This window comes from Hyaena hyaena, unplaced genomic scaffold (assembly GCF_003009895.1).
Source record: "Hyaena hyaena isolate Hyena2069 unplaced genomic scaffold, ASM300989v1 scaffold_299, whole genome shotgun sequence".
In the NCBI taxonomy this organism is placed as follows: domain Eukaryota; kingdom Metazoa; phylum Chordata; class Mammalia; order Carnivora; family Hyaenidae; genus Hyaena; species Hyaena hyaena.
This window is the reverse complement of record NW_024080930.1, coordinates 406,089-432,697: the sequence shown is the minus strand read 5'-3', so window position 1 is coordinate 432,697 and position 26,609 is coordinate 406,089. Positions and strand designations below refer to the sequence as shown.

The 26,609-nt window shown below is 38.8% G+C and overlaps 1 protein-coding gene across 4 annotated transcripts; it reads right to left on the bottom strand.

The window, feature by feature from the left end:
* Positions 1-149: 149 nt before the first annotated feature.
* Positions 150-26,609, bottom strand: MTX3 (metaxin 3). Of its 4 annotated transcripts, none has more exons than XM_039247473.1 (9): positions 26,528-26,609; positions 25,952-26,021; positions 25,510-25,586; positions 24,457-24,549; positions 23,781-23,963; positions 23,561-23,637; positions 22,805-22,962; positions 21,466-21,554; positions 16,112-18,098 (listed from the first exon to the last, which is right to left on the bottom strand). In XM_039247473.1, the coding sequence occupies exons 1-9, from the start codon at positions 26,606-26,608 to the stop codon at positions 17,988-17,990; spliced, it is 939 nt and encodes a 312-aa protein (XP_039103404.1). In that variant the 5' UTR covers position 26,609; the 3' UTR covers positions 16,112-17,987. The 4 variants fall into 4 exon arrangements, with proteins under 4 accessions (XP_039103406.1, XP_039103404.1, XP_039103407.1 ...); XM_039247474.1 differs by lacking the exon at positions 21,466-21,554 and adding an exon at positions 22,330-22,426 and having other exon boundaries at positions 18,053-18,098; XM_039247475.1 differs by lacking the exons at positions 16,112-18,098; positions 21,466-21,554 and adding an exon at positions 150-217.

Here is a 26,609-nt window from a genome sequence, read left to right as displayed (position 1 = left end):
ATTGAGAGAAATGCTCCTATGTTAGATATCCCAGGAAATTAGTGACTTTGAAGTTCTTGTTTTGGTCTTTTTGTTAAAGCAGGGACAGTCCTTACACCCTTCTGGAAAGGGTCTTATCCATTGGCTTCCCTGACATCACTCTTCCTTGGGTTCCCAAATGGCTGTTAGGACACATCTTCTCAAATCCTTTTTGTTGGCTTTTCTTCCTTACCACCTACTTAAATAGTAGAGTTACTTAGGATTCCATCCATGGACCTCTTCTCTTCTCACGTTCCACAAACTCACTGGGTAATATCAACCCCAAAAGCTTACCTTAATTCTAGGGAGAGGAGGCTTACATTTGTGTCTTCAGCCCTGACCTCTTCCTTGGGCTCCCTCATGTACCTCCTGTCTCGAAGGTGACCTCACAATCTACTGCTGCCTGAGCCTTAAACCTGCGCATGTCCTTCCTTCCTTAATCCCTCACTCATCATGATCCTAAATATCAATTTCATCATCCATTCTGTTCTTCCTACAGTTGCCACCTTATCCCTGCCCTTATCATTTCCTGTCTGGCTTTCTCTAACAATCTAGTAACTAGTCCTTCTGCTTCCAGTATGTTCTCCCCACTGAGACCCCTGGGACCTCTTTAGAGTACAAATCTGAACACATCATCCCTCTGTTAAAACCCCATGTTCAGGCCTCTCACTGCCCTCAGGATAAAGTTTAATCTCTGAAAGCTGACAAGGGCCTTCGTGATGGAGATTACAGTCACCTCTCAGCGTAATGTCTCCTACCCATGCACACAGATGGAATGTACTACACCCATTTTCTGTTCTTAGAAACCCATGCTTAGAACACCCTTTCCCCTCACCCCTACTCTCTCCTCAGTCTATTAAGCTTTCTTTTGGCCAAGATATCACTTCTGCTAGGAAGCTTTCCCTGCCTTCCCATGACTGCATAGGTACCTCTCCTATGAGCTCCTACATATTCCTTGGTAATTCCCATGTCATAGCACTTAATATGCTGAATTGCAGTAGCAGGTTTACTCATCGGTTCTCTCCAGTGAATTATTAACGCCTTCAAGGAGAGATGTGTCTTGTTCATTATATCCCCAACCATCAGTTCATTCTAGACATTCAATACCTATTTGAAGGATGAATGAATGTAGTTCTAACTCAAAGATCTGTTTCTCAGTTTCCTGGTTCTACATTCTGAAGAGGGAGTCTTGGGTCAGTTTCTCATCCAATGAGCTGAGTTAGGGATATGAGGCTAGGAATGGAATCTCTTAGAAAGGAGTACAGGGGTGGAAGCAATGGGTAGCATGTTTACTAGAATTATACAATGTCCTTCACTGAAACAATAAAACTGCATTTTATTTAAAAAACCATACACTATATATTTTTCACTAATTCATATGGCCTCCTCCTTTTAGCTCATTATTAAGAAGTGTAACTGTACTTTCATTAGAACACATAAAATAAACATCACTTCTTACTCGATGTTAGTCACTTATCCATCCATCCATCCATCCATCCATCCATCCATCCATCCATCATCCATCCATCATCCATATACTAGGAACTGCCTACTAAAGGCCAGACTCTGTGCTAAGTACAGGGTAGACAGTGGAAGATAAAACAAATCTTTGTTTTCACGGTACTTACTTTAAAAAACAGACACAAATGTGAATTTCAACTCTGAAATTTATGATAATAGAAAAGAATAGGGTGATTTGAGAAGGTATTATTGGGATGATGAGATTCAGGAATGGAGGTCAAAGAAGGCTTCTTAGGAAATGCATATTTAATCTAAGACCTGCTTCTTGGGGGAGGATGATGGGTTGGCCAGCTGCGGCAGAGTAGATGAGTAGAACTGGAGATCTCCCAGGAATTATTATGACAGTCTTGGCCAAAGTTGGTGGTCGCAACTGTGATGGAAAGAGGTAGATGGATTCAGGACATTTTTGGACGTGGAACTAATTGCACTTCTGATAAGTTGGATGTAGGGTTGAATCAGAGGAAGGTGCCAAGAGTAACAGTTGGTGTATAGGTTAAGCACATGGACTCCTAAGACAGATCGTCTAAGCTTGAATCCCAGTTCCACCATTAGTAAACTGTGGGACCTTGAGCAAATTACTTCACCTTTCTGTGGCTTGGTTTCCTCATCTATAAAGTGGATGATAATAATAGTAGTTACCTAACATATTTGTTAAAAGGACTGAACAGGTTATTATATATAAACACTTGAGACAATGCCTGGCATATTAGTAGGTTTTCTCACTAACTAAAAAGAGGTAAATTTCCAGATCCCTGACTTCAGCAATGGAGTAATTTAGGTGACATTTAATTGACGTGGGGAAAACTAGCAGAGGAAGAGATTTTGGTACATTGAAGATCAGAGTTTGGCTTTAGATAAAATGTTGAGATTGCTGAAGACCCTTTGGTCATCTTTGGATAGAAATCTGATCTCAGAAGAGGTATTTAAAGACCATGGAATGGAAAAGACAAACAAGGGAGAGCATGTAAAGTGGGTGTGTAAAGTGACTAAACTGTAAAAACAGGGCCAAGGCCTGAGCCATGAGAGTTCTCAAAGTCAAGTAGAAAAGAAACCAACAAATGATTTATGTTCACCGTTGCAGCATTGTTACACACCTGTGTTAGACTAGCGGAAATAGAAACATCTAGTATAATTTGAATATAATGAATACTGAAATGAAGGACTTCCCTTCCATTTCTATTTTAATGGAGCTTGAAGATTTAATTCTCTGTTTAGTCTTGTTCAGTTGGTTTTGTGCCTTCTTCTCTTACTCATTGGAGCCTCCTCATCCAAAGACTTAAAGTATGGAGATGAGATAAATTTGGAGATTTTAGTGGTTTTGGTCACTGGATCTTCAATTGTGAGGACAGAAAGTGGGGCATAGTTGAACTTAAACCAGGTGATCAAATGTCTTATAAGCTACATTAAGAAGCTTTGTTAAATAGCTAAAACATGGAAAGAGCCTAAGTCAACAGATGAATGGATCAAGAAGATGTGGTTTATCTATACGAAGGAATACTACATGACAATGAGAAACGATGAAATCTGGCCATGTGTAGCAACATGGATGGACCTTGAGGGTGTTACGCTGAGCGAAATAAGTCAGGCAGAGAAGGACAAATATCATATGTTTGCACGTATAGGAGGATTAGGAGGAACTTGACGGAGGAACAAGGGGGAGAAGAAGGGCGGAAATGGTGGGGGAAAGGGAGAGAGGCAAACCATGAGAGACTCTTGAATGCTGACAAAAACTGAGGACTGATGGATGTGGGGGGGAGGGAGGGATGGGCATGGAGGAGGGCACTTGTGGGGATGAGCACTGAGTGTTATGTGGAAACTAATTTGACAATAAACTATTGGTAAAAAAAAAAAAAAAGAATAAAGCCTTTTTCCACCTAAAAAATAAATAAAATAAAATTTATTTATTTATTCTTTTTAAAAAAAAAGCTTTGTTAAGAAGGTATTAAGCAAGAATGAGGCATGATCATTTTGCATTTTAGAAAGAACACTCTTGAACAATATGGAGAATGGTTTGGTATGGAGTATGGAGCAAACCTAGAAGCAGAAACACCAGTGATGTATGTGTGGCAGTGACCCACTACTGAAAAGGCCATGGGAGAGCAGAACCACTCAGACTGGAGTGATAACAGTAGTGAGGAACAGAGGAGAGTAGGAGACTGACAAGATAGAACGGGTGAGAGAGAAAACGACACCCAGGCTTCTGGGTTGTTTTCAAACTAGTCTGTGCCTTTAAAACATTACATTTTTCCTAATACGTACTTATGCTTCTCACAGCATTCTCATTGCTTTCTATAGTGGTAACCCTTTAATTTTCAAATATGTTCTCATCCTGCACCCTGATGAATGCACACAGTCATTAAGTAGCTCAAATGGAAAATAAAGATGCAGATTTACTTCATTTGGGCTCAGTTTTCTGGGCCCCAGGCCTCGGCAGAGGAAACAAATTCTATTACCTACACCACAGAAGCTGAAATCCTCCAAACAAAATACCCCTACGACTGACTTGGTCTCCTTATCACCTGGCTTAACTAAGTATAAAGTATTAATATGCTAGACCGTATTTTCAAAGGAAAATAATTTAGCTCATCATTGTGAAAAAGAGGCCATGTTTCAAATGGCAATATTTTTGTAATAAATCAGAAGTCCCTTGACAAACTCTGTAAACCCCATTTGGATCTGTTAATGGGGAAGATTTCTTAATGACCTAGCGCAACACTGCCGGCTGCATGCTGACTTGATTTGCAGCTATACATAAATATACATAAATAAATAGGTGGCTGCCTCCTTGATGGGAGCTCAAGGACGCAGGGGAAGGCATTATTACCTCTAGATATCTTTCCCAGCCCTGTCATGCTATTTACAGGTATCACAGTTATCATTTGCTTCTTCTAATCCCACTTCCTTTCCTCCTGGTCTGTCTTGAACCTACCCCTAACAACCACTCCATCCAAACTGCTCCTCAGGATCACCAATGACTCCCATTTTGCTAACTACAATGGTCAAGTCTCAGTCCCCCTCAGTCTTACGGGACCCATCAGCCACATTCACTGCAGTCAATGACTCCCTCTTCCTTGGCACACATTTTTCATGTGGCTTCAAGGATGCCACATTCTTTTGATTTTCCTCCTTGCTACTTCTTGCTATTGCTCTCCATTGTCCCATAGCATTCAGAATGTCCCTGAGTTCTGTTCTTAGTCCTTTTCTCTGACTTAAATCCTTAATGCTTTCAGTCATATGGTTTTAAATAGCATCTTTATGACTCTTCAATTTGTATCTCCTGAACTCCAAACTTATATCCACCCAAGTGCTTACTCAGCATCTCCACTTGGATGTTTAATAGATATCACAAACTCAACATGTCAAAAATGGAACTACCAAAAAAGCTGTTCTACTCATATCCTTCCCTCAAAAACTGTTCTACTCACATCCTTCCCTTCGCAGTTGATGGCAACCCAGTCCATCCAGTGCTCACAGCCAAAAATCTTAAAGTTGCCCTTGACTTCTTTCTCTTATAACCCACATCTAAACAGCCACAAGATCTTGTTGGTAGTACCCACAGATTACATTCAAAATCCAGTCTCTTCTTAACTACTTCTACCGTTACCATCCTAATCCATCTGAGCTGCCACCATCTCTTGGCTAGGTTACTATAACACACGCCCAACTTGTCTTCCTGCTTATACACTTGTCCATTCTCAGTACCATAGCTCAAGTAATCCTTTTGAAAAATAATCAGTGACATGACTTCTTTACTCAGAACCTTGAAATGGCTCAGAGTAAAAGCGAAATACTTACAAATGCCTACAAGCTCCCACCCCTTAGCTCACTGAGTTCATCTCTTTCTGCCTTGCTCACTCTGCTCCAGAGACCCTGGCCTCTTTGTTGTTTCTCAGACATGCCAGATGAGCCCTAACTTAAGACTGTTGCATCACCTATACCCTAGGCCTAAAATGCTCTTTGTCAGATATCCAGAAAGCTAACCCAACACTTCTTTCAAGTCTTTATTTAGACGTCCTCTTCTCAATGAAGCCTACCCTGACATATTTAATACTGTCATGTGTCCCCAACCCTAGCACTCCCAGCCCCTTGTTCTGCTTTCCTTTTTCCATAGCATTTATCATTTTGTACTATATTATGTAACCTCCTTATTCATTAGATTCATTATTAATTGTCTCCCCTGCTAGAATGTAACACAAGGGCAGGGTTTTGTTTGCTGATATATCATGAGTACCAAGAACAGTGGCTGGAACGTAGGAGGCATGCAGTAAATACTTGCTGAATGAATGAATATATCTTTGACACCTTTCCTTTCCAACTCACACCTTCAATATATACTTTGCACCTGTGTTCTGGTCTTGCCCTCAGGATGGGGAATGAATACATTGAACATTGCTGCTTAGGGTTTGTCCTCCCTACAATATTTTGGTTCTCTTCCTCCTCATCTCCATGGGATCCCCACTGTGACCCTTGTAAATGAGAGAGAGAGAGAGAGAGAGAGAGAGAAAGAGAAGTAGTGACTCCATTAAAAGAAAGTTGGAGGTTCCTAAATTAGGCCAATATCACTAATAAATCTGATTTCATTTATTGACATCTAGAGGAAGCACAAATGATTGCTAGGCCTTTATAGCAAGAGAGAAGGATAAGAGTTAGTAGAACACCCAAGCAAAGGGCTGTGATGGGAACTGTATGTTACTAGGGCTGAACATAAGGACACTGGAAGAGAGGAGAGGGGCATGGCTGGTAGGAACAGACTACTTCATGGGTAACCGCTATGAGACAGGCATCTTATTTTTGCTTAAGCTGGACTCCTGTGCTAACTCACCAAAGGTTCCGTGGTGCCCCTATCATGCTGCTGGCAACTAGGATAGCCTGCAGAAAACTGAGCCAACGATTCTCAGAAATATCCAGTGAATAAGAAATGCCCAGGTAGGAATGTAAATGACCTTTCCTACTAGAGCTTTCCTGGAGTTCCAGGCGACTTTCCCAATGCTCTCTGATAACCTGTAACACTCTAACAACCATTAGGATCAACAGAGGGAGGCTGAGCTTTTGTTTAAGTACTGAGATTTTGTGCCTAAGTAATCCTCAAAAGCTCTATTTCTTACACAGTACTGAATTGTTTAACCTTGGTCAAAAAGAAATCACAGTCGTGTTTTCATTTCTTTGGTAAATACCCAGTAGTGGAATTACTGCATCATATAGTAATTCTGTTTTTAATTTTTTGAGCAACCTGCAGAGTGTTTTCTGCAGTGGCTGTACCAATTTATATTTCCAAAGAAAACAAAAACACTAATTTGAAAAGATATATTCCCTCCCCAATGTTTATTGCAGCATTATTTACAATAGCCAGATTATGGCTATTGGAAGCAACCCAAGTGTCCATCCATAAATGAATGGATAAAAAAGATTTATATATGAATATAACAAAATATCATTCAGCCATTAAAAAAAATAAGATCTTGCCATTTGCAACACGGATAGACCTTAGAGGGTATAATGCTAAGTGAACTAAGTCAGCCAGAGTAAGACAAGTACCATATGATTTCATTCATGTGGAATTTAAGACACAAAACAAATGAACAAACAAAGAAAAAGAGAGACGACCCAAAAAAACAGACTCATAAATCCAGAGAACAGCTGGTGATGGCTAGAGGGGAGGTGGTGGGGTGGCGGGGTGGGGGCGGAAGGATGGGTGAAATAGATAAAGGGGATTAAGAGTACACTTATATTTATCATGATGAGCATGAGTAACAAGATCAGTGAATAATGTATAGAATAGGGAGGGAGGAAGGAAGAATGGGAGGAAGGGAGGAATCAACCAGAAAGTACCAAATCATAGTTTGAGGCACATAGTAGGCATTCAACAACCACTGGTTCCTGCTTCCTACCTCTCCTGTTCTCTAGTACCTCCCCCCCCCCCCCCCCGCAACCTCCTCTGAGATGACTCTTTTCTATGTTTGTCTCCTTCATGGCATATCTGCATTTCTTCATATTTGGCCCCACATGTCATATTGGCTTGCATTTCTGCAGCCTGAGTCACTTGATTTCCTGTCCATGTTCCCAACCTTTCCAGCTCCTCTTGTATCATTTCTCTGTCATTCCTGCTGTTTACAATACCTCTCGATTTAAAGCCATCTGCAAATCTCATTAACAAACCACTGACTCCCTCTCCCCCACAGTCACAGGACATGTTGAATAAAACAAGACCTACGACCAATCTTCTTCCTTCCATCTGAGGCACCACCACTCCGGGTCACTGTAATTCATAAACATTTTAAAAAATGATTACATTATTATTATATGTTACTCCCAGTCTAGGAAAATCGAACATGTGAAAATTAAGATTAATCATATTTTAATTCATTGATGATTCATTTACTTCATAAAAAAAGTTAATTATTAATTCCTTTAGTCACCTGTCCTAGCATACTTAAAATACTCTTGCTTACAAAAAAAAAATCTAGTTTACAAGCCTACTTAGATGAGTATAGGAATTTAGTGTCCTTCAGTCATTTCAGACTGTAAGAAGCTGTTTCTTGGTAGAGTTTTAAGAATAAAATTTAAATTCTTCCATTTTAATAGCAAGCTTCTGAGGAAGCCACCAGTTTTCTCACTGCTGATTCACTGGATCTTGGCTTCAGCTTTTCTCACTCCTTTTCCTGCTATGCACAAAATGTTTTCAAATCCCATCTATTCTTCCTTCCTCAGAAACTTTTTGAGCTCCTTCCATGCTCCAAGCACCATGCTAAGATTCAATAAAGAAAAGAATCTCCACCCTCCAGGAGAGAACATGAAGGGAAATAATACTTTTGAGTGTCTGCCGTATTCTGGATGTGCAGTGTGCTATCCCATTCAGACCACATGGAAACCCCATCTTACAGCTAAGAAAACAGGGTTCAGAGAAGGGAAATCTTCTGCCTTTTATGCAGAGGATGACTAGACAACTTACAGAAGAAATACAAATGGACTGTAGACATATGGGGAAATACTCAACCTTATAAGCTATCAAAGAAACACATATTAAATAAATAGGGGCACCTGGGTGGCTCAGTCGGTTGGCCATCTGACTCTTGGTTTCAGTTCAGGTCATGATTTCATGGTTCAGGAGATTAAGCCCTGAACACTGGGTTGCACTTCCAGTGCAGAGCTTACTTGGGATCCTCTCTCCCTCTCTCTGCCCCTCCCCCACTCTTTCTCAAAAATAAAATAAAAATTAAAAAAAGGAAATTGTGCATAGCCTTTAAAATCATGTAGAATATGTAATGACCAGTAAGATATTCTAAATGCTAAATGAGAAAGTATATTACAGAATAGTATGTACTATGGGATTACAGTACACACAGGTATATGTGTATGTGTGTATATAGAAAATAAAAGACCAAAAAATCAGATACCAATATGTTAACAGAGGTTGTTCATAAGAGAGTTTTTTTGTGTGGCTTTTAAATTTTAATAATTAAAAAAAAACCCCAAAACCCACACATATAAAACGGTTCCTACTTTCAGATCCTCTCATTGCCCTGCACTGCAGTGAACAGAAGACAGACTAAGAATCAGGTCCCTGCTCACAATCACCAGTCGGTATATTGTGGTAAGCTGGGCTTTCTTACTCTGAAAAGTCTTTCTCCATTCCATGCATCTTCCTCCCCAGAGCCCCCATGACATCGTATCGAGAATTCCTTTCTCTTGGGTTTTTTTCCTCTTAATTTCTACATCTACTATATCCCTTCACCCCTTTTTCTAAACCTGTTGACCTCTATTAGCAGAAGCGACTGTGGGATTTGGATGTTATGTGTAAAACAAACTAAATCATGTTCACTAAATGAAAAAGGCTATTTTCCCCTCTCTTGGAGAAAACTGGGACACATATCAGAATAGGCACAAGCTGAGGGTCTTCAGATAAGTCAGTTTGCTTCATGCATTTAACATAAAACTGAAATCTGTTTGGTCTCACCTGCGATATTTGGATAGTGCCATACTTTCTTCTCTACCAGATTTCCTTTTTCAAAATGTGAATTCTTAAAAAGACCACCTTCCCTGAAGTAGGATCTGAGGAACCAATCCTTTATTGTATTTATAAATGTTAAATTTTTCTATTACTTTCATTTGCTTACAAAAAGTAGGATAAATATAATAGCTTCTGTCTCACTTGGCAAAGTACAACTTTTGGAGCCTCGAGTTGGCCGTGTTAGAAATTAGAAATGTCTTTGATGATGCACAGCTGTCTTTGTGTCTTCATCACAGATGTCCAGTGCATTCCAGAAGCCTGAGTAATATACCTGCAGAAATGGGCCATGGTTTCTCATTCTTTTTCTTGAAGCTCTTGTCAGATCAAGAAGGGACTAGTTTCCCCTTGCTCTACGATGAGGAACTTCACTACAAAATGCTTTTGAGTAAGACAAACCCTTCCATTCCTCCACAGCCATTTCCTTCTTGTTGTCATACGTGCTTGTCTCAAACATATTTTTCCACACTGAGTGATCTTACTGGAACCCCTTTATCTCAATGTTTCTCCTATGGAGAGTCACTTAGGCCAAGCTCCATTTTGGCAAGACTTAAAAGTTTTCTTATGGACAGCTGCTATTTAGTGACAAAGGAAAAGTAGAACACGGTTTATGTTGTAGCTACAGCCATTGAAGGACATGCTACTAAATAGTCATCCACAAGGTTTTTAGCACCCAAGACAATCCCAGACCAAAGTCAAGCCTCTGAGCTGAGCAATTAAGAATGAAAATATTTGAAGATCTTTGTTCCGTGATTCTCAGCTTTGTAACTCCAAATAGTTCTCTTTCCTCAAAAGAATTCCATTTTCCACAGTAGATACTCATCCTTCCTGCTTTCTTACAGAAAGCCCGTGATCATTAGTAATCACTTCAATTTACCAAGGAACCTTTCACCTAGAACCTAAACTTCATATGCAGTTAGGATTTGTGTTGTTTGGGGATAGAAGTATCAACAATGATGTAGCCAGCTTTTCATGTGAGAGAAATACTTATATAACTGACAGCTCTACTTGGAGGATTGATGTATTTTATTATATGTAAGTTATACTCAAATTAATTCTGCGAGTGCCTGGGGGGCTTAATCGGTTGAGTGTCTGACTCTTGATTTTGGCTCAGGTCATAATCTCAGAGTCTTGGGATCGAGTCCCATGTTGGGCTCTGTGCTAAGCGTGGAGCCTGCTTGAGATTCGCTCTCTCTCAATGCCTCTCCCTCTGCACCTCTCCCCCGGCCCATACTCTCTTTCTCTCTTTAAAAAAAAAAAAATTAATTCTACTAATAAAGGCACTCACACCCTTAGGGAAACTGCCCTTACTTGACCAAAGCTCTGAAAGAATTCTCAATACCCACATATCCTACCCCATTTATAAAAGGGGGTGGGGCAGCAAAAACAAAAACAAAAACATGAATATCTTCCCCCAGCACACGCTGACCCCAGTCCTTCACTAAAATGCATTTTTCTCTGTATTTGTCATCCATTCAATTACATGGAACATCACTGGGCTATCTAGGTAGGCAAAAGGAAAATTTTAAAGAAACTTATAGGGCCAAAGGGATGAACTGTAGCCCTGAAAAACTGTGTGAGCCCTCGGAGTCATTTGTATACCAGTGGCTAAGGAAGCAGTCCTCTAAGCTGCCTGAGTTCAGGGTAAAAAGAGCACAAACTACCTCAATGTATCCTAGAAAGAATGAACATTTAAAATCCCATCTAGCTCAGTCCCAGAACTGAATAACCATTATCAACCACTCAAAAATTCTTCCCAATGGAAATATTTGCCTGAAGGAATCGTTAACATTAAAATTAATAAACATTTAGGCAATTTGAGATTTTATTGTGAAAATAGCTATTTTGACATTATATCCAGTTCCTCACTGATCAGAATAAATTCTTTACAACATTGATCATCATTACCACTTCTGGGTATTTATACATAGTCTCTGAGTAAAATACATTCACACCAGGCATGACTAGAATATTTAAATTATGACCAACATTGCTTAAGATGTTTACTTTACAACAGAACTATAGTAATTTGTACAGTATGACAGATATTTAAAAATATTTACCAAAGAGAGGCTTCGTGGAACAAAACCAACATGTGTACACATAGATTTCTTATTTATCTTCTTTGCTGTCAATCTTCTACAAAGCTCAAGTTACACTGCAAACACCTCATATTTCCATTTCAAGATGAGTATGGAAAAATGGAAACATGTTATTGCCCATTATACAAACTAAAACATCGAATCAGAAAAATTTCTTATTTATCTTCTTTGCTGTCAATCTTCTACAAAGCTCAAGTTACACTGCAAACACCTCATATTTCCATTTCAAGATGAGTATGGAAAAATGGAAACATGTTATTGCCCATTATACAAACTAAAACATCGAATCAGAAAAGGAATAAAGCTCATCTTTGTACAATTAACATAAAAGCTTGAGTACAGCCTTCCTTCTCCAAGAAAGAGACACAAGCAGTGCAAGAGAAGTAGCCAAGAGTCCAAATGAGGGGCCAGCACACCCTTCTCGACAGTGCATGACTCGCTGACGAATGACGCAAACCCTGGCATTTTTCTTGATTTCCAACAACCTGGGGCACGTAAACTAAATGATTAAAAGGCATTTCTCTGAATGTGCATGAGGAAACCTGAAGAATCAGAACAAAGATCCAACTGCTTTTCACGTGGCTAGATGTTCACCATTACAGCACAACTCAAAACCAAAGTCCAGCTTTCTATCAAATATATAACCACAATATGGAGTTCCAAATATGCAACTGTACACATTTCAGAGAAAAACAGAGCATCCTTATGCTCTATTCAAGATCTGATTTTATACTTTGAAAGGAGATTAAAATTTGGTGCTCTGAAATTTGGAGGTCTAGTGATGTTTAAAGTTTTTAGGCTATAGATAGTGCTGAGGGGACACCTGGGAGGCTCAGTTGGTTAAGCATCCAACTTTGCCTCAGGTCACGATCTCACGGTTTGTGAGTTCGAGCCCTGCGTCAGGCTTTGGGCTGACAGCCTGGACCCTGGAGCCTGCTTTGGATTCTGTGTCTCCCTCTCTCTCTGCCCCTTCCCTGCTTGTGCTCTCTCTCTCAAAAACAAACATTTGAAATTTTTTTTTTATGCTGAGAATTTGCTGAAAACTGAAAACCCTCATCCTAGAAAATGCACACACATATATACAATCCTTGTTTGGAACATGTCTACAGTTCTAGAACAGGGCTTGAAAATAATAAATTTCTTTTGTGTTGTCTCTGACGCAACTGTAAACTTTCTACAACACCATGCATATGTGCATGTGTGCACATGTGTACATATATATGTATAATATCACCAACTTGTATGTGGCATTAGCGCTATCAATCCCATCACTTTTTTTGGCACTTTTCAAGCACAGCTAAAATGGTGTGGAAAATTGTTCTGGAATTCCAAGTTGGTTCCCTCTGTCTCACCAACACGTGGAACGACCAGGTCACACCTCCATGCAGAGGGACTGAGTGAGTGACCAGCGGCCTCACATGTGACTAAATAACCAAACTGTTTAAACCCAGGGCCACTCCTCTCTCAACTTCATGGTCCAAGGGAGTCCTGACCTGTCTTCCCATTTTCTCAGCACCCACTAGAGCAGCTCGTAACAACAGGTAACCTTTGCAATTTGCACAAACAATCAAAAACGCTCCAGGACAGCCTCTCCCTAAGTATACTTCTCAGCATAAAAATCCCACAAGACCTACTTTACACACACACACACACACACACCAAAAACCACATACAATAAATCAGGAAAATAGTGTATAAAATGCAGACCCTTGTTGGAGACTGACTACACAATAGCATTTCAAAGGTTCAGAAAGGCTATAGGAATTTAACGTTGTCTAACCCAGTGTTTCCCAAACTTATTTGACAACAGAACCCTCCGTGGACATAATAATGATATAATCTGGCCAAACACATCTACTTCTCCAAGAAACTAAAAGATGTTTTTTAAAAATCTTACAGCATAATTTCAAATGATTAATAATCAGGATACAAAAGACTTTTTTTCTATAAATTAAAAAAAAAATTTTAATGTTCTTTTTATTTCTGAGAGAGAAAGACAGCGTGAGCAGGGAAGGGGCAGAGAGAGACACACACACAGAATTTGAAGCAGGCTCCAGGCTCTGAGCTGTCAGCACAGAGCCCGCCAAGGGGCTCGAACCTACAAACTGTGGGATCACAACCTGAGCCAAAGTTGGACGTTCAACCGACTGAGCCCGCCCCCCCCCCCCCCCCCGCCGGATGCCCCTTCTGTAAATTTTTTAAAGAAATGACTTTGTTTTGCTACGAATGCTCTTCTATCATAACATTCCCCTTCCTATAACATTCCCCTTCCTATACATGTCTGGCTCGAAGTTACCTTTTCTTAGAATACCTCTTCACCTCAATCACAGTGGTTTTTAGTCTAGGGCTGGGAACCTGGGCCCTGAACAAACACTACATCCCAACGAGAGTTCTGGGCTAAAATATTTTGCAAACCCTTAAAACAAAACTTATCCTTCCTCTCAATGTAAATCAGCATTCTGAAGCTCCAATGACACTTCAATTAAACTTCTGAGGATAAAAGGATTAGAAACCTTTAGTTTATGTAATTAATAATGAATTTCTTAATCATCTATTTAAGAAATATGAAAATGCTGAAAAGCACATGTGTATTCCCCAGGGCTGAACAAGAAAAAAAGGCAAAAGATAATTCTTAATGCCAACAACATATACAAAAGGCGACAATCATAACCGAAATTATACTTAGTGGCTCTGCTCAGGATTTCAATTATATAAATAACCAAACCAAGATAAAGTCAATTACTAAATCCCTATGAGCTTAGAACAAAACACAGACTGCACTTTCTTCATTAAAGCCTGATCCTAGTGTTATCTTGTCACACTGTGCAATTAGAGATAACACAGCAAAACAAAGGACTACCGCATGAAGACACAGAACAACTTTTTTCAACGTATTTTTCCATAAAAGTAAACCCAGGTACCAGAGGAAGAAAATGATACTATTACAAATATACAAATCATTGCATATTTTATAGAGAAAAGGAGTTCTTCGTTTTAGGTTATTGTTTTTTCTTTTCTGGTAAGGCAAAACAGATCTGTAGATAACCATTCATTACAAACCTGAGTTGTTTCTTTCTTTAAAATTAAGAAGGAAATAAATTATATTTAATCTACATTATGTATTTGTCTGAAACTGAATACTAAATACTGTGCTTGGATCATTAACACTTTTGACAGCTTATGAAAAACTGTCAAAAAAATCTAATAGGCCTGATGAGTGTATATTCTTGCAAGAGGCTCTACAAAAACATACTGCTGACTTCAAATACCACTTTTATCACATGAAGGTACCTTAAAAAATTGGTTTTCTGAGATTCTGTCACTGTTACCCATCTCTGCCTCTTTTGATGTCTAGTGATTTTCTACTTTTGCAGCTTCTGAATACTCTAATGTAGCTGTTATTGAAGTAAGTTCCCTTATTCCTTCATGTTAATATATCTAGCAATACTAAATGAATAGAAATTACAAATGGAAATCAAAATGTTTGGATTTATTGTAAAAATCTTGAACTTTATAGTACCCCCCAAATAATGCAAACAGCCTAAGCTGGAATTTGTCACTGCCAATCCCTGTAGGGGAAAAAACCACTGTGAAGGAATGACAACCCTCATTGCCCTCTACAGGGTTAACTTTAGTGTTATAAGAAATGGTGGGTCTTATGGATGACTGATGACAATTTGTTGATGTGGGATCTTTATCTTATAGGAATTATCTGACCAATTTGCTAATACTGTACTAGCAACAAATATAAACACAAATATAGTCCCTTTTATCACATTCCACCATCACATCCAAAAGAAAAGTAGCTCACAGTATTCTGTTCAAGACCATAGACCATCTACCTCAGCAAACTCAAACTTTGTCCAAAGCATATCCTGCCAGGCTGATCACAAGTTCTCTGCCCAATCTGTAAAGCTGTTCCTTTCTAAGAGCTTCCTATATGTGTGGCTGATCTCTGGAGCAGTTTATACTCAGTTATAGCTTCCTAGCATCTTGTTGGCCGATCCCAAAAATGCTCGACAAAGTAGCCCAATATATACATTCTCACTTACCTAAATACAATTTGCATCTTAGGAAAGGTAGTCTGGAAACATCATAGGCTACCTGGTGCAAGGCTAAAGGCAATTCAAAGCAGGATGACCAAAAGGAAATAAATCATATTTACAGTTGTCTTTTCTATTCAAAAATGACAAATACTTGTCATTCTAAAATGATGTGTTTTCATTCAACATTCAACACATGCAACATTACAGTATGATTACTGGCTGAATTCTGTGTCGAAAGAACATGATCTCACATTCTTAAAAACATTTAAACACATTTTCTTACCATGGGCATTAGTAGTTTTACTGACAGAAAACTTTTACATAACCCACTATTACTTTGGACTGTGCCCATGGAGAAACTTGGGAGTTAAATTTACGATCCGACTTTAGAATCTGTTAGGGTTGTATAGCTCTAAAGAAAAAAAAAAACTTTATTTTTCCAAAAGCTAATTTTAACTGTCCTGTTTTACGTGTGTATGACAATTTTAGGCCACTTCAAATGCTTCTAAGAAGGTTTAACATAAATCATGATTGAAAATGACCAACCCTAACTACAGCATAAATAGAGGTCTGATTAATTTTTTAGCCACCCTTCTCCAATATACATCAATCCCAGAGGACAATAAAGTCCTATGGTCATGATTTTCAATATAAAATATTCATACACATTTTAGAATGCTGGGATCTAATGGAAAACTAATACAAAACACACAAACCTATTATATAAGTAATGTGAAACTCATTACTTTCCCTAAATGCATCCACACTTGATCTTAGCCAAAAGACCGAGAAGATTCCCTACATGCACCCAAACACATGAACGAGATTTTGAAGACTACCTTGTTTCTCACTGAATTAAAACTTTCAAGAAAAAATATTAACAGCGACTTAAAGACTCCTGTGGAAGACCTAATACAGAACAAACTGGGAGGACGCAGATCAAACACAGCTGAGCTCTCCGTTCAGCTCGAATTAGGGGCGTCTCTTGACTACAAAGCTCTTTTCTTAACACGGGAGTTTCCACAGGATGTGATAAGATTTGCTGAGCACCATAGTAATCTTGTAAGACACTAATCAAAAACATGATCCCATATTTTAAAAACCCCAGAAGTGGTTTTAGGACAGCAGGAGCACCTTAGCCACTAAAATAAGCAAGATTCTATTCTAAGTAAAATCACCTGCACATCAAATCCTGCAACAGTTCAGTAACCCATAAGTAGAAAACGTTCTTTAAAAACTACTGTTATTTCTGCATATTCCACGGGATCCTTCAACCGCAGGTAAACTGTATGGAAAATAATAAGTTGCCATAAAGCTTTTGACTACATGATAGGCTTCTTCTGAAAGAACACTGGTCTGAACCAAGCATGGTGAACTTGGACCAGGCACACAGTAGGTACTTCTATTACTCTGGCAGAGGAGGGTCTGACAACTGGGCAAATTTCAGTAAGACTTAACAGCCTGGAGTAATAACGATGACCAACATACTCAGTTCTCCTGAAATCAATCCAAGAAAGAGAATACTAGAGTTAAAAGTGTACTACAAATACACAGGTCTAAAGCTGCCACATCCACCCCATAAACTGAAAGCATCCTTGCTAACCTTATATTGTACACATAGCAAATACCAGAAGTGCAAATAGTCAGATGAATATTCTATGTGACCACCTTTGATATTTATATACATATACATATATATGGTATAATCCCCTAAAAGATTACACTTCTGAGGGCATAACTAAAAAGCACATTCCTCTTTGCTTTTTAAATAGACTTTTCTATTGAAGTAAATAGAATATTGGACTATTACATTTTTCCTAATGTCTAAAATCATCAAATTTCTAAACAGAAGAAAAAAGCCTCAAAGAGCCACATATTAGATATTCAAACTGTTCTAAGAAAACAAAATTAATAAAATAACTTGAATAAATAAGAGTGCACATTCAGAACAGAATTACAGCTTTTGGTCTGCAACATATGAAATAAAGGCAAAAATCTGCCAAGATTAAGGCAGGTTTTTGTTTGTTTGTTTGTTTTTAAATATACAGTTCAATGTATTTTCTTTGTTCCCCAAGTTGATTTAGCATTCACTTTGATGTTAGCTAAAGTGCACTGCCAGGCCAAAATACAAGCTTCCTAATTAAGAAAAAAATAGATGTCATAGACAGTTTCTTTTTGGAGTCTCCCTTATACCTACTAATGGCATTTTCTTTTTGCCTCCACACACTAGTGTAAGAGATTACTGCAACAATCATGACCTTGGACATGATGCATGCAAATGCAGCATGATGACTGTCAGGGTGACAGCCGTTGTAAGGAATTATTTTCTTCTTCTGCTGGAGTCAATTTGAGTGTTGGCAGTTTCCGAGGAGGAAGTTGGGGGCTTTGGCGAAGATTGTCATCCATCTGTGGGAAGTACAAAAAGTACATGTGACTAATGGCTATGGCACCACTTACGTGGACTGTGACCTCCTCATCCAAACTATAGCCTAGAAGAGTACAGAACCATATGGGGCCAGGACTGCTCAAGAAACCTTTTTTCTTACAAATAATCTCTCAGGAATTCTAAATGTCATACATCAAATACCAACTAACTCAGTACATGTATACAAGCAATATCGCTCATCCTTAAGGTCTTCACAGAATTACAGCAAGTCCTCAAAATGAATGTTCCACTGAACTCAACCATATCACAGGGTTTATGGGGTCTTCTAATAGAGTAAGTGGAAAAGCAATACTTCTGATACACTGAGCTCCACCATCTACTAATTATGTCCATGTACAATACCTCACCTGATCTTCCCAACACAATTGGGAAGGAAACATGGAAGACAATCATTCCCTATTTAACAAGATAGCAAAACAAAGCTCCGAAAGGTTAAGAAATTTGCATTAAGTTGCAAAGCTAGTATCGAAAGTTGAAATTACAACACAGGTCTTCTATTCCAACACTTATTCTTTCAACTACACCCTATTGCCTCAGTGAAAATGACCTGTACTCCTTTCAAAAAGACCAACTCTTTTATTAGGCTGCAACTTAGACCACAGGAAGCTAGGAAAAGAGACAGATAGGAGAAACTATTTAGACCTCATCCAGAGGTATTCCAAACACCAGCTCAGTTCTAAGTCTGCTCTAGGAAAAAAAAAATTACTATGGAGCATACTGAGAAAATGTCCAAGAGTTTCAGGATTGCCCTCAGAACGACACTGCATCCCTGTAAACACCAGGAGAGGAATTATTTACAACTGAGAAAGGCCAGTGGGAAGGCATACTGGTGCAACCACTCCTGAAACAGCATGTAGGTTTCTCAAAAAACTGAAAATAGAACTACCCTATGACCCAGCAATTGCCCTGCTAGGTATTTATCCAAAGGATAACAAGAGTGCTGTTTCGAAGGGGCACATGTACCCCAATGTTTATAGCAGCGCTATCAACAAGCCAAATTATGAAAAGGTCCCAAATATCCATCAACTGATAAAATGCTACATATATCTATATATGTGCTACATATATACAATGGAATACTACTCAGCAATCAAAAAGAATGAAATCTTGACATTTCCCGCAACGTGGATGGAACTAGAGTGTATTATGCTAAGCGAAGTAAGTCAGAGAAAGACAAATATGATTTCACTCATGTGTGTAATTTAAGAGACAAAGAAAATAAACATAAGGGAAGAGAAGCAAAAATAATACATATAATCATATATATTATTTATATATAAAAATTTGTACATTTATATATAAATAAAACATGTATGTGTATATATGTACGTGTGTGTGTGTGTGTCTGTGTGTGTGTATATGGCAAGAACAGAGTCATACCTTACAAAGTTACCTTTTATCCAGAGCACCCCACGAACCAAGTCCAGGGTTCAGAGCCAGGTGCTGAGCTCTCTATCAGCTCAACTTCAGAAAAGACTTGAAAGCAGCTTCCACCAAAGATCCCAAACCAACAGCAAACAGCATACCGTTAACCACTTGATAAACAGGCTTTTCTACAGTTTTTAGTATGTGCAGAGCAAAACCCTCCCTTATCTCTACCAGATGCTCTTATAAAGCACAGAGGAAATGTCTCAGCAGAGATACAGGCAGCTTACAGGAAAGGAAAGAGTATAAAAATTAAATTTTAATTTTCCAATGGAAAAAAGTATTCCTAGTGCACTACTTCAATTAATTGGGTTTTGTTGTTGTTGTTTTATAAGAACTAAGTTCCCCAAACATTACTTTTTTTTTAAGCTCTAGATTTTCTGTGCAAATGGTGAACAGTAGTAGCCAATAGGATTTGTTGCTCTTATGTCTTGTAGCCAACACTGAACATACTGAACAGCAGATAGGAAACAGGGGTGGGAAGGAGAATGCGATTTAAAGTTAGAAATCTTTCATATACTGATGATGACCCAAGATGGAGGCATACAAAGCGGTGACAGGGCCTCTTGGGTTCACCTTCTGCATATGTAGGTATTTCACGGTTCCTTTTACCTATCTGTCATGATAGGAATCTGCCACATACAGAGAAATGAAAACTGTACTGGATAGCCTTCATCCAGCAGTTAAGTGCCTCAAACAATCTGAGTAATCTTCCCATTATCCACCCCTAATACTCAATATCTCTCCTCTCACGGGATTTACTGGGTTGGGCTAATAAGACAAATTTGGCATTCAGTGAGCCCACCTAAACTTTAATACTGGTCTTGTACAATTTTACTGCTTAGTCCTACTCACTTCTCAAGTGCTAACAACACATGAAATACTATAAAAAGAAACAGAAATCTCATTCTAGAGAGTGACAGAGGTTTCTAGCTACTAGTACTACTAGTACCGGATACATAATTTCATTCATTTGCAGCTGACTAACTGTAAAGCCTGTGACAGAATCCAATTTCCAGGGTTCAAATTCCCTCTGTGCCTCTCACCAGCTGAATGACCTTGGGCAGGTGACATACCCTACTCTGAAAGCTTCAGTATCCTTATCTGTAAGACAGGACTGATGGATTAGCTGCATACACAGCTGCTGTGAGGATTCAATGAGATAACTCAAAAGCTCATACAACACAGTGCCTGTTATTCAGACCTCAAAAACTGCTAGCTAGTATTATTAGGCCACATTACCTCATTAGTTAGTGAAAGAATGAAGTATCATTTACTGGTATAAGAAAAAAAGCAAGTTGATCAGACTCTTGGGGGGAAAATGCATTAACTCTCTTGTATTTTTCCAATTAGAATCACCCTTGAAACTCCCCTTACTGGCCCGCTCTCTCTCTACCCACTTCCTCAGTATCTCTCTCTCACCAAATGAACACCACCAAAGTGGCAAAATACTCTGATGAAAAACGGGGCAACATTTAGACAAGAGGATAGAAGGCGAAAAACAGAATAGTTTATGTAGAAGATTCACAAGAAAGGACGAGCACAGGTGCTTATGATCTCAAGAAGTGTTAACCTTGAGAGACAGAAACAGACAAGCAAGAAGTGTGTTTGTTTGTTTTTAAGCCAGGCTTTTGGCTCTCCTAACTTGAAAAATACTAATTATGTGGTAAAAGTAAACCCAACACCACTATCAAAGTAATCGAGCCACTATTGGCTTCGAAACGCTATATTATATATGACTGTAGTAAATGTGTATTTGAGCAGCTTTATGAAAAAATACTCTTTAAAAAAATAAGAGGGTAAAATCAATGCATATTAACTATCTACAATTAAAGTTGTAATATTAATTTCAGAAAGGAAAATACTAAACTATTATAAAATAATGAATGAAGTAAACTTGACCTTTTCAATCAAGTTGGATTCCTTATTTACAAGTTGTGTGAGTTTCTGCAGATTTGCGTCTACTGTTTCTTGTCCAGCAGGAGAGGTGCCTAAGAAGCCAGGACAGAAATCAGAAAGACAGAAAATTCTGAAAGTCTTTAAAGCTGTTTAGACTGAAAAGAATTTTGAGTCAATCCACCCTCCCAAGTACACCGCCCTCCAAAAATAAATAAAATCAAGCAAAGAGAAAAGCCATTATGGGTTCAAAGGCAAAGTTAAGAAGGATAGTAATGCTCCAAAACCAAACCCTAAACAAAAAGACTAAATTTGTCCATGAAGTAGACAGCCAAGTGTTATGCAACTAGCCAAAGTGATTAGTAAAAGAGCACAACAGTCCTCATTTCTTTCTCAAATTTGAGTTGTACCTTCTCCCCACCCATATCAAATAGCCCTTCAGTCACAGCTATCTGGACAGCTTTCTAAGGCAGGGACTCCCAAACAGCTACCAACCAGGCATCCAAAGTATTTGGAGGAACTTAAGAAATACAGATTCCTGGGCTCTACCCCTTTGGGATTCTAATGCAGTATCTCTGGCTTAGGACTCAAGAGTGCATTGGTCCTCCTGCCAGGTTTGGTAATCACTGCTCCAAAGTAACAAGGCTGAAAGTTATTTAGTTTCATGACTCACTCCTCTCTAAAAAACACATACGCCACCATGAAAAATAAACTGTCCCTAAGCCAGCTACCCCTGTAACTGCTCTTTCTTAAAAGGACAATTTCTGCCAACTCTCCCAATACAAATTTAGTGTCCCAATCACTTACACACATGGCCCACATGCCCAAGGTAGCATATCCTAAGTGACAGGTGCCCTCTATTTACAATACCTCCAGTCTGATGCAATCAGTTTTCAAGTAGTGGAATCATGGGAGTGTACCTCACCCAAATCAATCTGCTGCTGATTTCTGTTCACGCAGGAAAATGCTAGAAGCAACATTTAAAATAATTGCCCATTTGCATTAGGATAGATGCTATCTTTCAGCAGGGACTCAATAAATACCTGTAGTTAACTTCTGGAAGACAATGATCCACTTCAAAGGGGCAATATTTAAAGAAGAATGAGAGGCAAGAAATGTATAAAATCTTGAAGAACAGACAAAAGGAAAATATCTATTTCTCTAAAGTAGAACTAACACATGGGAATAAAGTTGGAAAAATAAAACTTTTTCAAGTGCTGTAACTCAGCACTTAAAAGACAATATACAAACTGCTTTAATAAGTCATGAATTTTGCTTATCTGTCCTTAGGAGAATATGCAAATACCTATGCAAACGCAGATTAGCTGAAGAGAAGCCAGCTTACCTTCAAGACTAAGCCTGAAATAACAATTTAGGATGTCATCACAAAAGCGGCACAGGTTGGAGAGCTGTTTCAAATGTTCTTGTAACTGAACTTTAGGAAAGCGTACTTTATAAAGAGGTGCAAGAAAACCAAATACATAGGCATCCAAGGTAGACGGCCTAAAAATAAATTAAGGATTTTTAAAAAACACATAGAAAAATATTAACTTGGGATTATGTTAAAAATATTTTTTCGCAAATACATTTGCCAATTCTGAAGTATACAATAGTCTTTTAGAAGGTTTATGACACGTTAGCATATAAAAATGATGTAATGTGGGGTTTTTTTTCAATTTTTTAAATATTCTAACATTTATTTTACTTAGAAGAAAATTAAGTCATCAATTAAAGATTCATCTTTACTCACAGCTTTATATAAAGATAGGAGACAGGGTGGGGATAGTCTTAGATATTTTAAATTCAGGGTGATGGGCATGGAGGAGGGCACTTTTTGGGATGAGCACTGGGTGTTATATGGAAACCAACTTGACAATAAACTATAAACAAATAAATATTTTTAAAAATTCACATATACAGCATGCTAAGTCAATGTTTGATTACTATGGATAGAGACAAGTTTACTACAGTAATCCATTAAATCTTTTGTTTAATGTAAAAACTCATAAAGGGGGAGGGGCAAGAGGACTTGCTCTAAACAACTGCTCATGCACTATATGCATTCAACACACCAAAACAGTTTCAAAAGGAATGTACTCACGTATCTCCAAAGAAAAACTGAGATGTTCCCAATCTGTGTGACAGCAGATTTAGGCACTCCCTGGCATCTCTGTATATCTAATAAGGATGAAATTACAACTTAAAGGTAGAAAAGATGCTCTAGAAGTCCTTCTAAGCAGGCATCTAGGATGTTCATCTCTGCTGTCTCTCTTGTCCCTCCTCTGGAGGGACCTTGCTATTGAAAGTCATCCCAACCATACCTGAGCTTCCACTTCTTGGAGGTGGTAGAGGGGAGGCTGTCCTCTAGTCAGGAGAATTCTATTCAGTGCTCCCTTAGACATCCTTCCAGGCAGGATCAAACTCAAGGGAAAAGGAATTCGTGAAGCAAACCATGGCTTTGTCACAGTAAAGTAATTGTCACTCTCAACCCAGAATGTGTGAAGCTACAAAACAAAACAAACAACACAAGCATGTTCTTTTATTAAAAGAAAGGTCATTTAATCAATGTGAAAGTTTTGGATAAATATCTTCGTATAGAATGGCTTCCTAAAACTTTACAAATAAATGACTCAAGGATAAAACAAGATTTTAAACATATGGATTTGTTGATTGCTATATCGCAGGCACCCCGAACAAGGCCTGGCACATATGTGCTCAATACATATTTGTTGATTCTGTGAATCATTGTTAGCTAAATTCTATACATGGAGGAACAAACTCTGTCTTCCCCAAGTTATTTTTATTTCCCAAATGACATGATCTTTCACGGTGTTTCATGTCTTAGCTGAATGTCCAATAGAATCTACTTTCAGAGTAACAAGAGAGAATCAAAATACGTAAATTTCCTCCTTTAAGCCTTTTTCATTACGTTCCTTCTAAATAGACTACAGTATACTTGTAGGTCACTACATTGATGTAATATTCACCAATGCTCACCACTGCAGGAAGAAGCTTCTCTTCAAGCAGAGCAATGTAAGCCAGTGTATCTGCCCCCTGTTTTGCTGAGAGTTCATAATCAGCATTATATTTCTATGAAAAAATATAAAACCAAAAAAACTTCAGAAGGCATAGGCATCCCCAAAACAGTGAAGCTACATAAAGATTCCTATTCTTCCTCAAAAATGGCAATTATCATATTAAAAGGCATAATGACAAATACAAATTCAGTGACAAATGCTGCTTAATACAAATACAGTTCTTAGCACATCACGCACACAATAAAGTCAATAAATATTAGCTATGAATTTTTGTTAATTGCTATTCTGTGATTGTGACCTAGTTTAGTGCATGGCATGTTGTACAAACAGTAAATAGAAGTTATTATCTTTAACAATAAGGAAGAAGTTCTAATTGGTTGCATTTTTCTCCATGAAAAAAAGAGAGAAATCCTTCCAATTTAGAGCAATTCTAAATTTTGTTGACATAAGATTTACTTTTTCAAGAAAAGCACTGGCAAAACGAATTACATTTGTATTTATAAAAGTCTTTACATGTTTAAACATTTTGTATACATTATATAAATCTTTAGATGCTCACACATTTTAGATACATTACTTCATGGAACATTTAACTTTAACTCTCCAGTTAAGTGCTTTTTAAAAATAAAATAGTTGCTAGTTGGTGGGATCTCAGATGCCATATGCAGCAGAAGCTGTGTGGCAGCTTTGTGACTAAATTGATAATACTTTCAATAAGTGTAATAATAAAAAGGGCTTCGTTGAATCTGCCTGTGTCTAAACTTCAATAAAATCCAAAAAGTACATGCAAATATAAATTGAGTATACCTCACTACATGATATTCAAATCACAATACAACTCATGGTTCAGAGCAGTAATTCTCAAGTCTCTTTTTATATCAAATCCGAGGTATCTCCAATTGTCTACTGAGTTGATAAAAAAAGAATTTAAAAAAATTCCCCAAACCTTACAATGTATTTTTTTAAAGTAACATGTAGGGAACAATCTACTTCTTCAAAAGGAACCACCCACCTGTTTTCTTAAAAAGTTTAGTATTTTCGCAGGCTGAGAAACAATGTTGTCTTCAGTTGTCAAAACTGGTACATCTCCTACAATCAAAAACAATTCACATACAAGGAAACATTTCTATTTCCTCTGAAGAGACTGCAGTCCCCTAAAAACCATACCAATTGTACATTGGGAGGGGGCAAAATGAGCAAGGTCATCTTAAGTTTTTTGCAATTTCACAAAGCAGTTGTAGAGAACAGTGCCTTATTTCCATTGATCTGACTTGTACTTTACAGTATTACTCAGAATGACCAAACCGTAAGCAACACACAGCCAAGGTTTTGGTAAGAAGAAACTAAAACCCCAAGGTCCATGACTATATGCTTCATAGCTTTAAATTTGGATATGGGGGTTGGGGAGGGGAGTGGGGAGTCTCTTAAAGCAGAAAAGTGTGTTTACACTGTACCTCTTGAACCTCTCCAGGTGTTATCTATGACATTGACTTTCAAAGGTGCACCAGAAAATTTGGCGTAAGCCTGAAACAAAGTCGGTAATAAAACATTTAGACTGAGTACGTAGTGCAAATCTGCAGAGCAGCTTTAATTCACAGCCCCGTCGCCCTAAGGCAGAAACTCCTGACACCCGGCCTGCGTCCCTCTCCAGAGGTCCAGCCCCAGGATGCGCGCGCCAGCTACCCAGCTACCGGGGACTTTGTTCCCCCAAAGGTCCGGGAGATGCAGAGCGGGGCGCGTGCGCGCCCTGCTTTGGTTTTAAATTCCACCGCCCAGAAAGCTTTGGAAGGGTGAGAGGGCTCGCAGCCAAGCGGAGAAGCCTTGACTCTCCCGCCAGGCCTCGGCGGGGTCACAAGCCACGCTTTTGACTCCATGGGAGGAAACCCAACGCGGTGCAGCGAGAAGCGCCCCGACCGGTCTCGGCCCTGCAGCGCCGCAGGAAACCGCGGAGAGCGGCGACCAGGCCCAGCCAGCCTCGCGTTCTGGCCCCGCCCATCTTTCCTGCGCCCTGGTCCGCGAGGCGGCCTCACCATCACCACCAGGGACTCGCTGTGCACCGATGGGAGCCCCCAGCCACCTCCCCAGCAACTGAGCTCCAAGGGGGCCGCCATT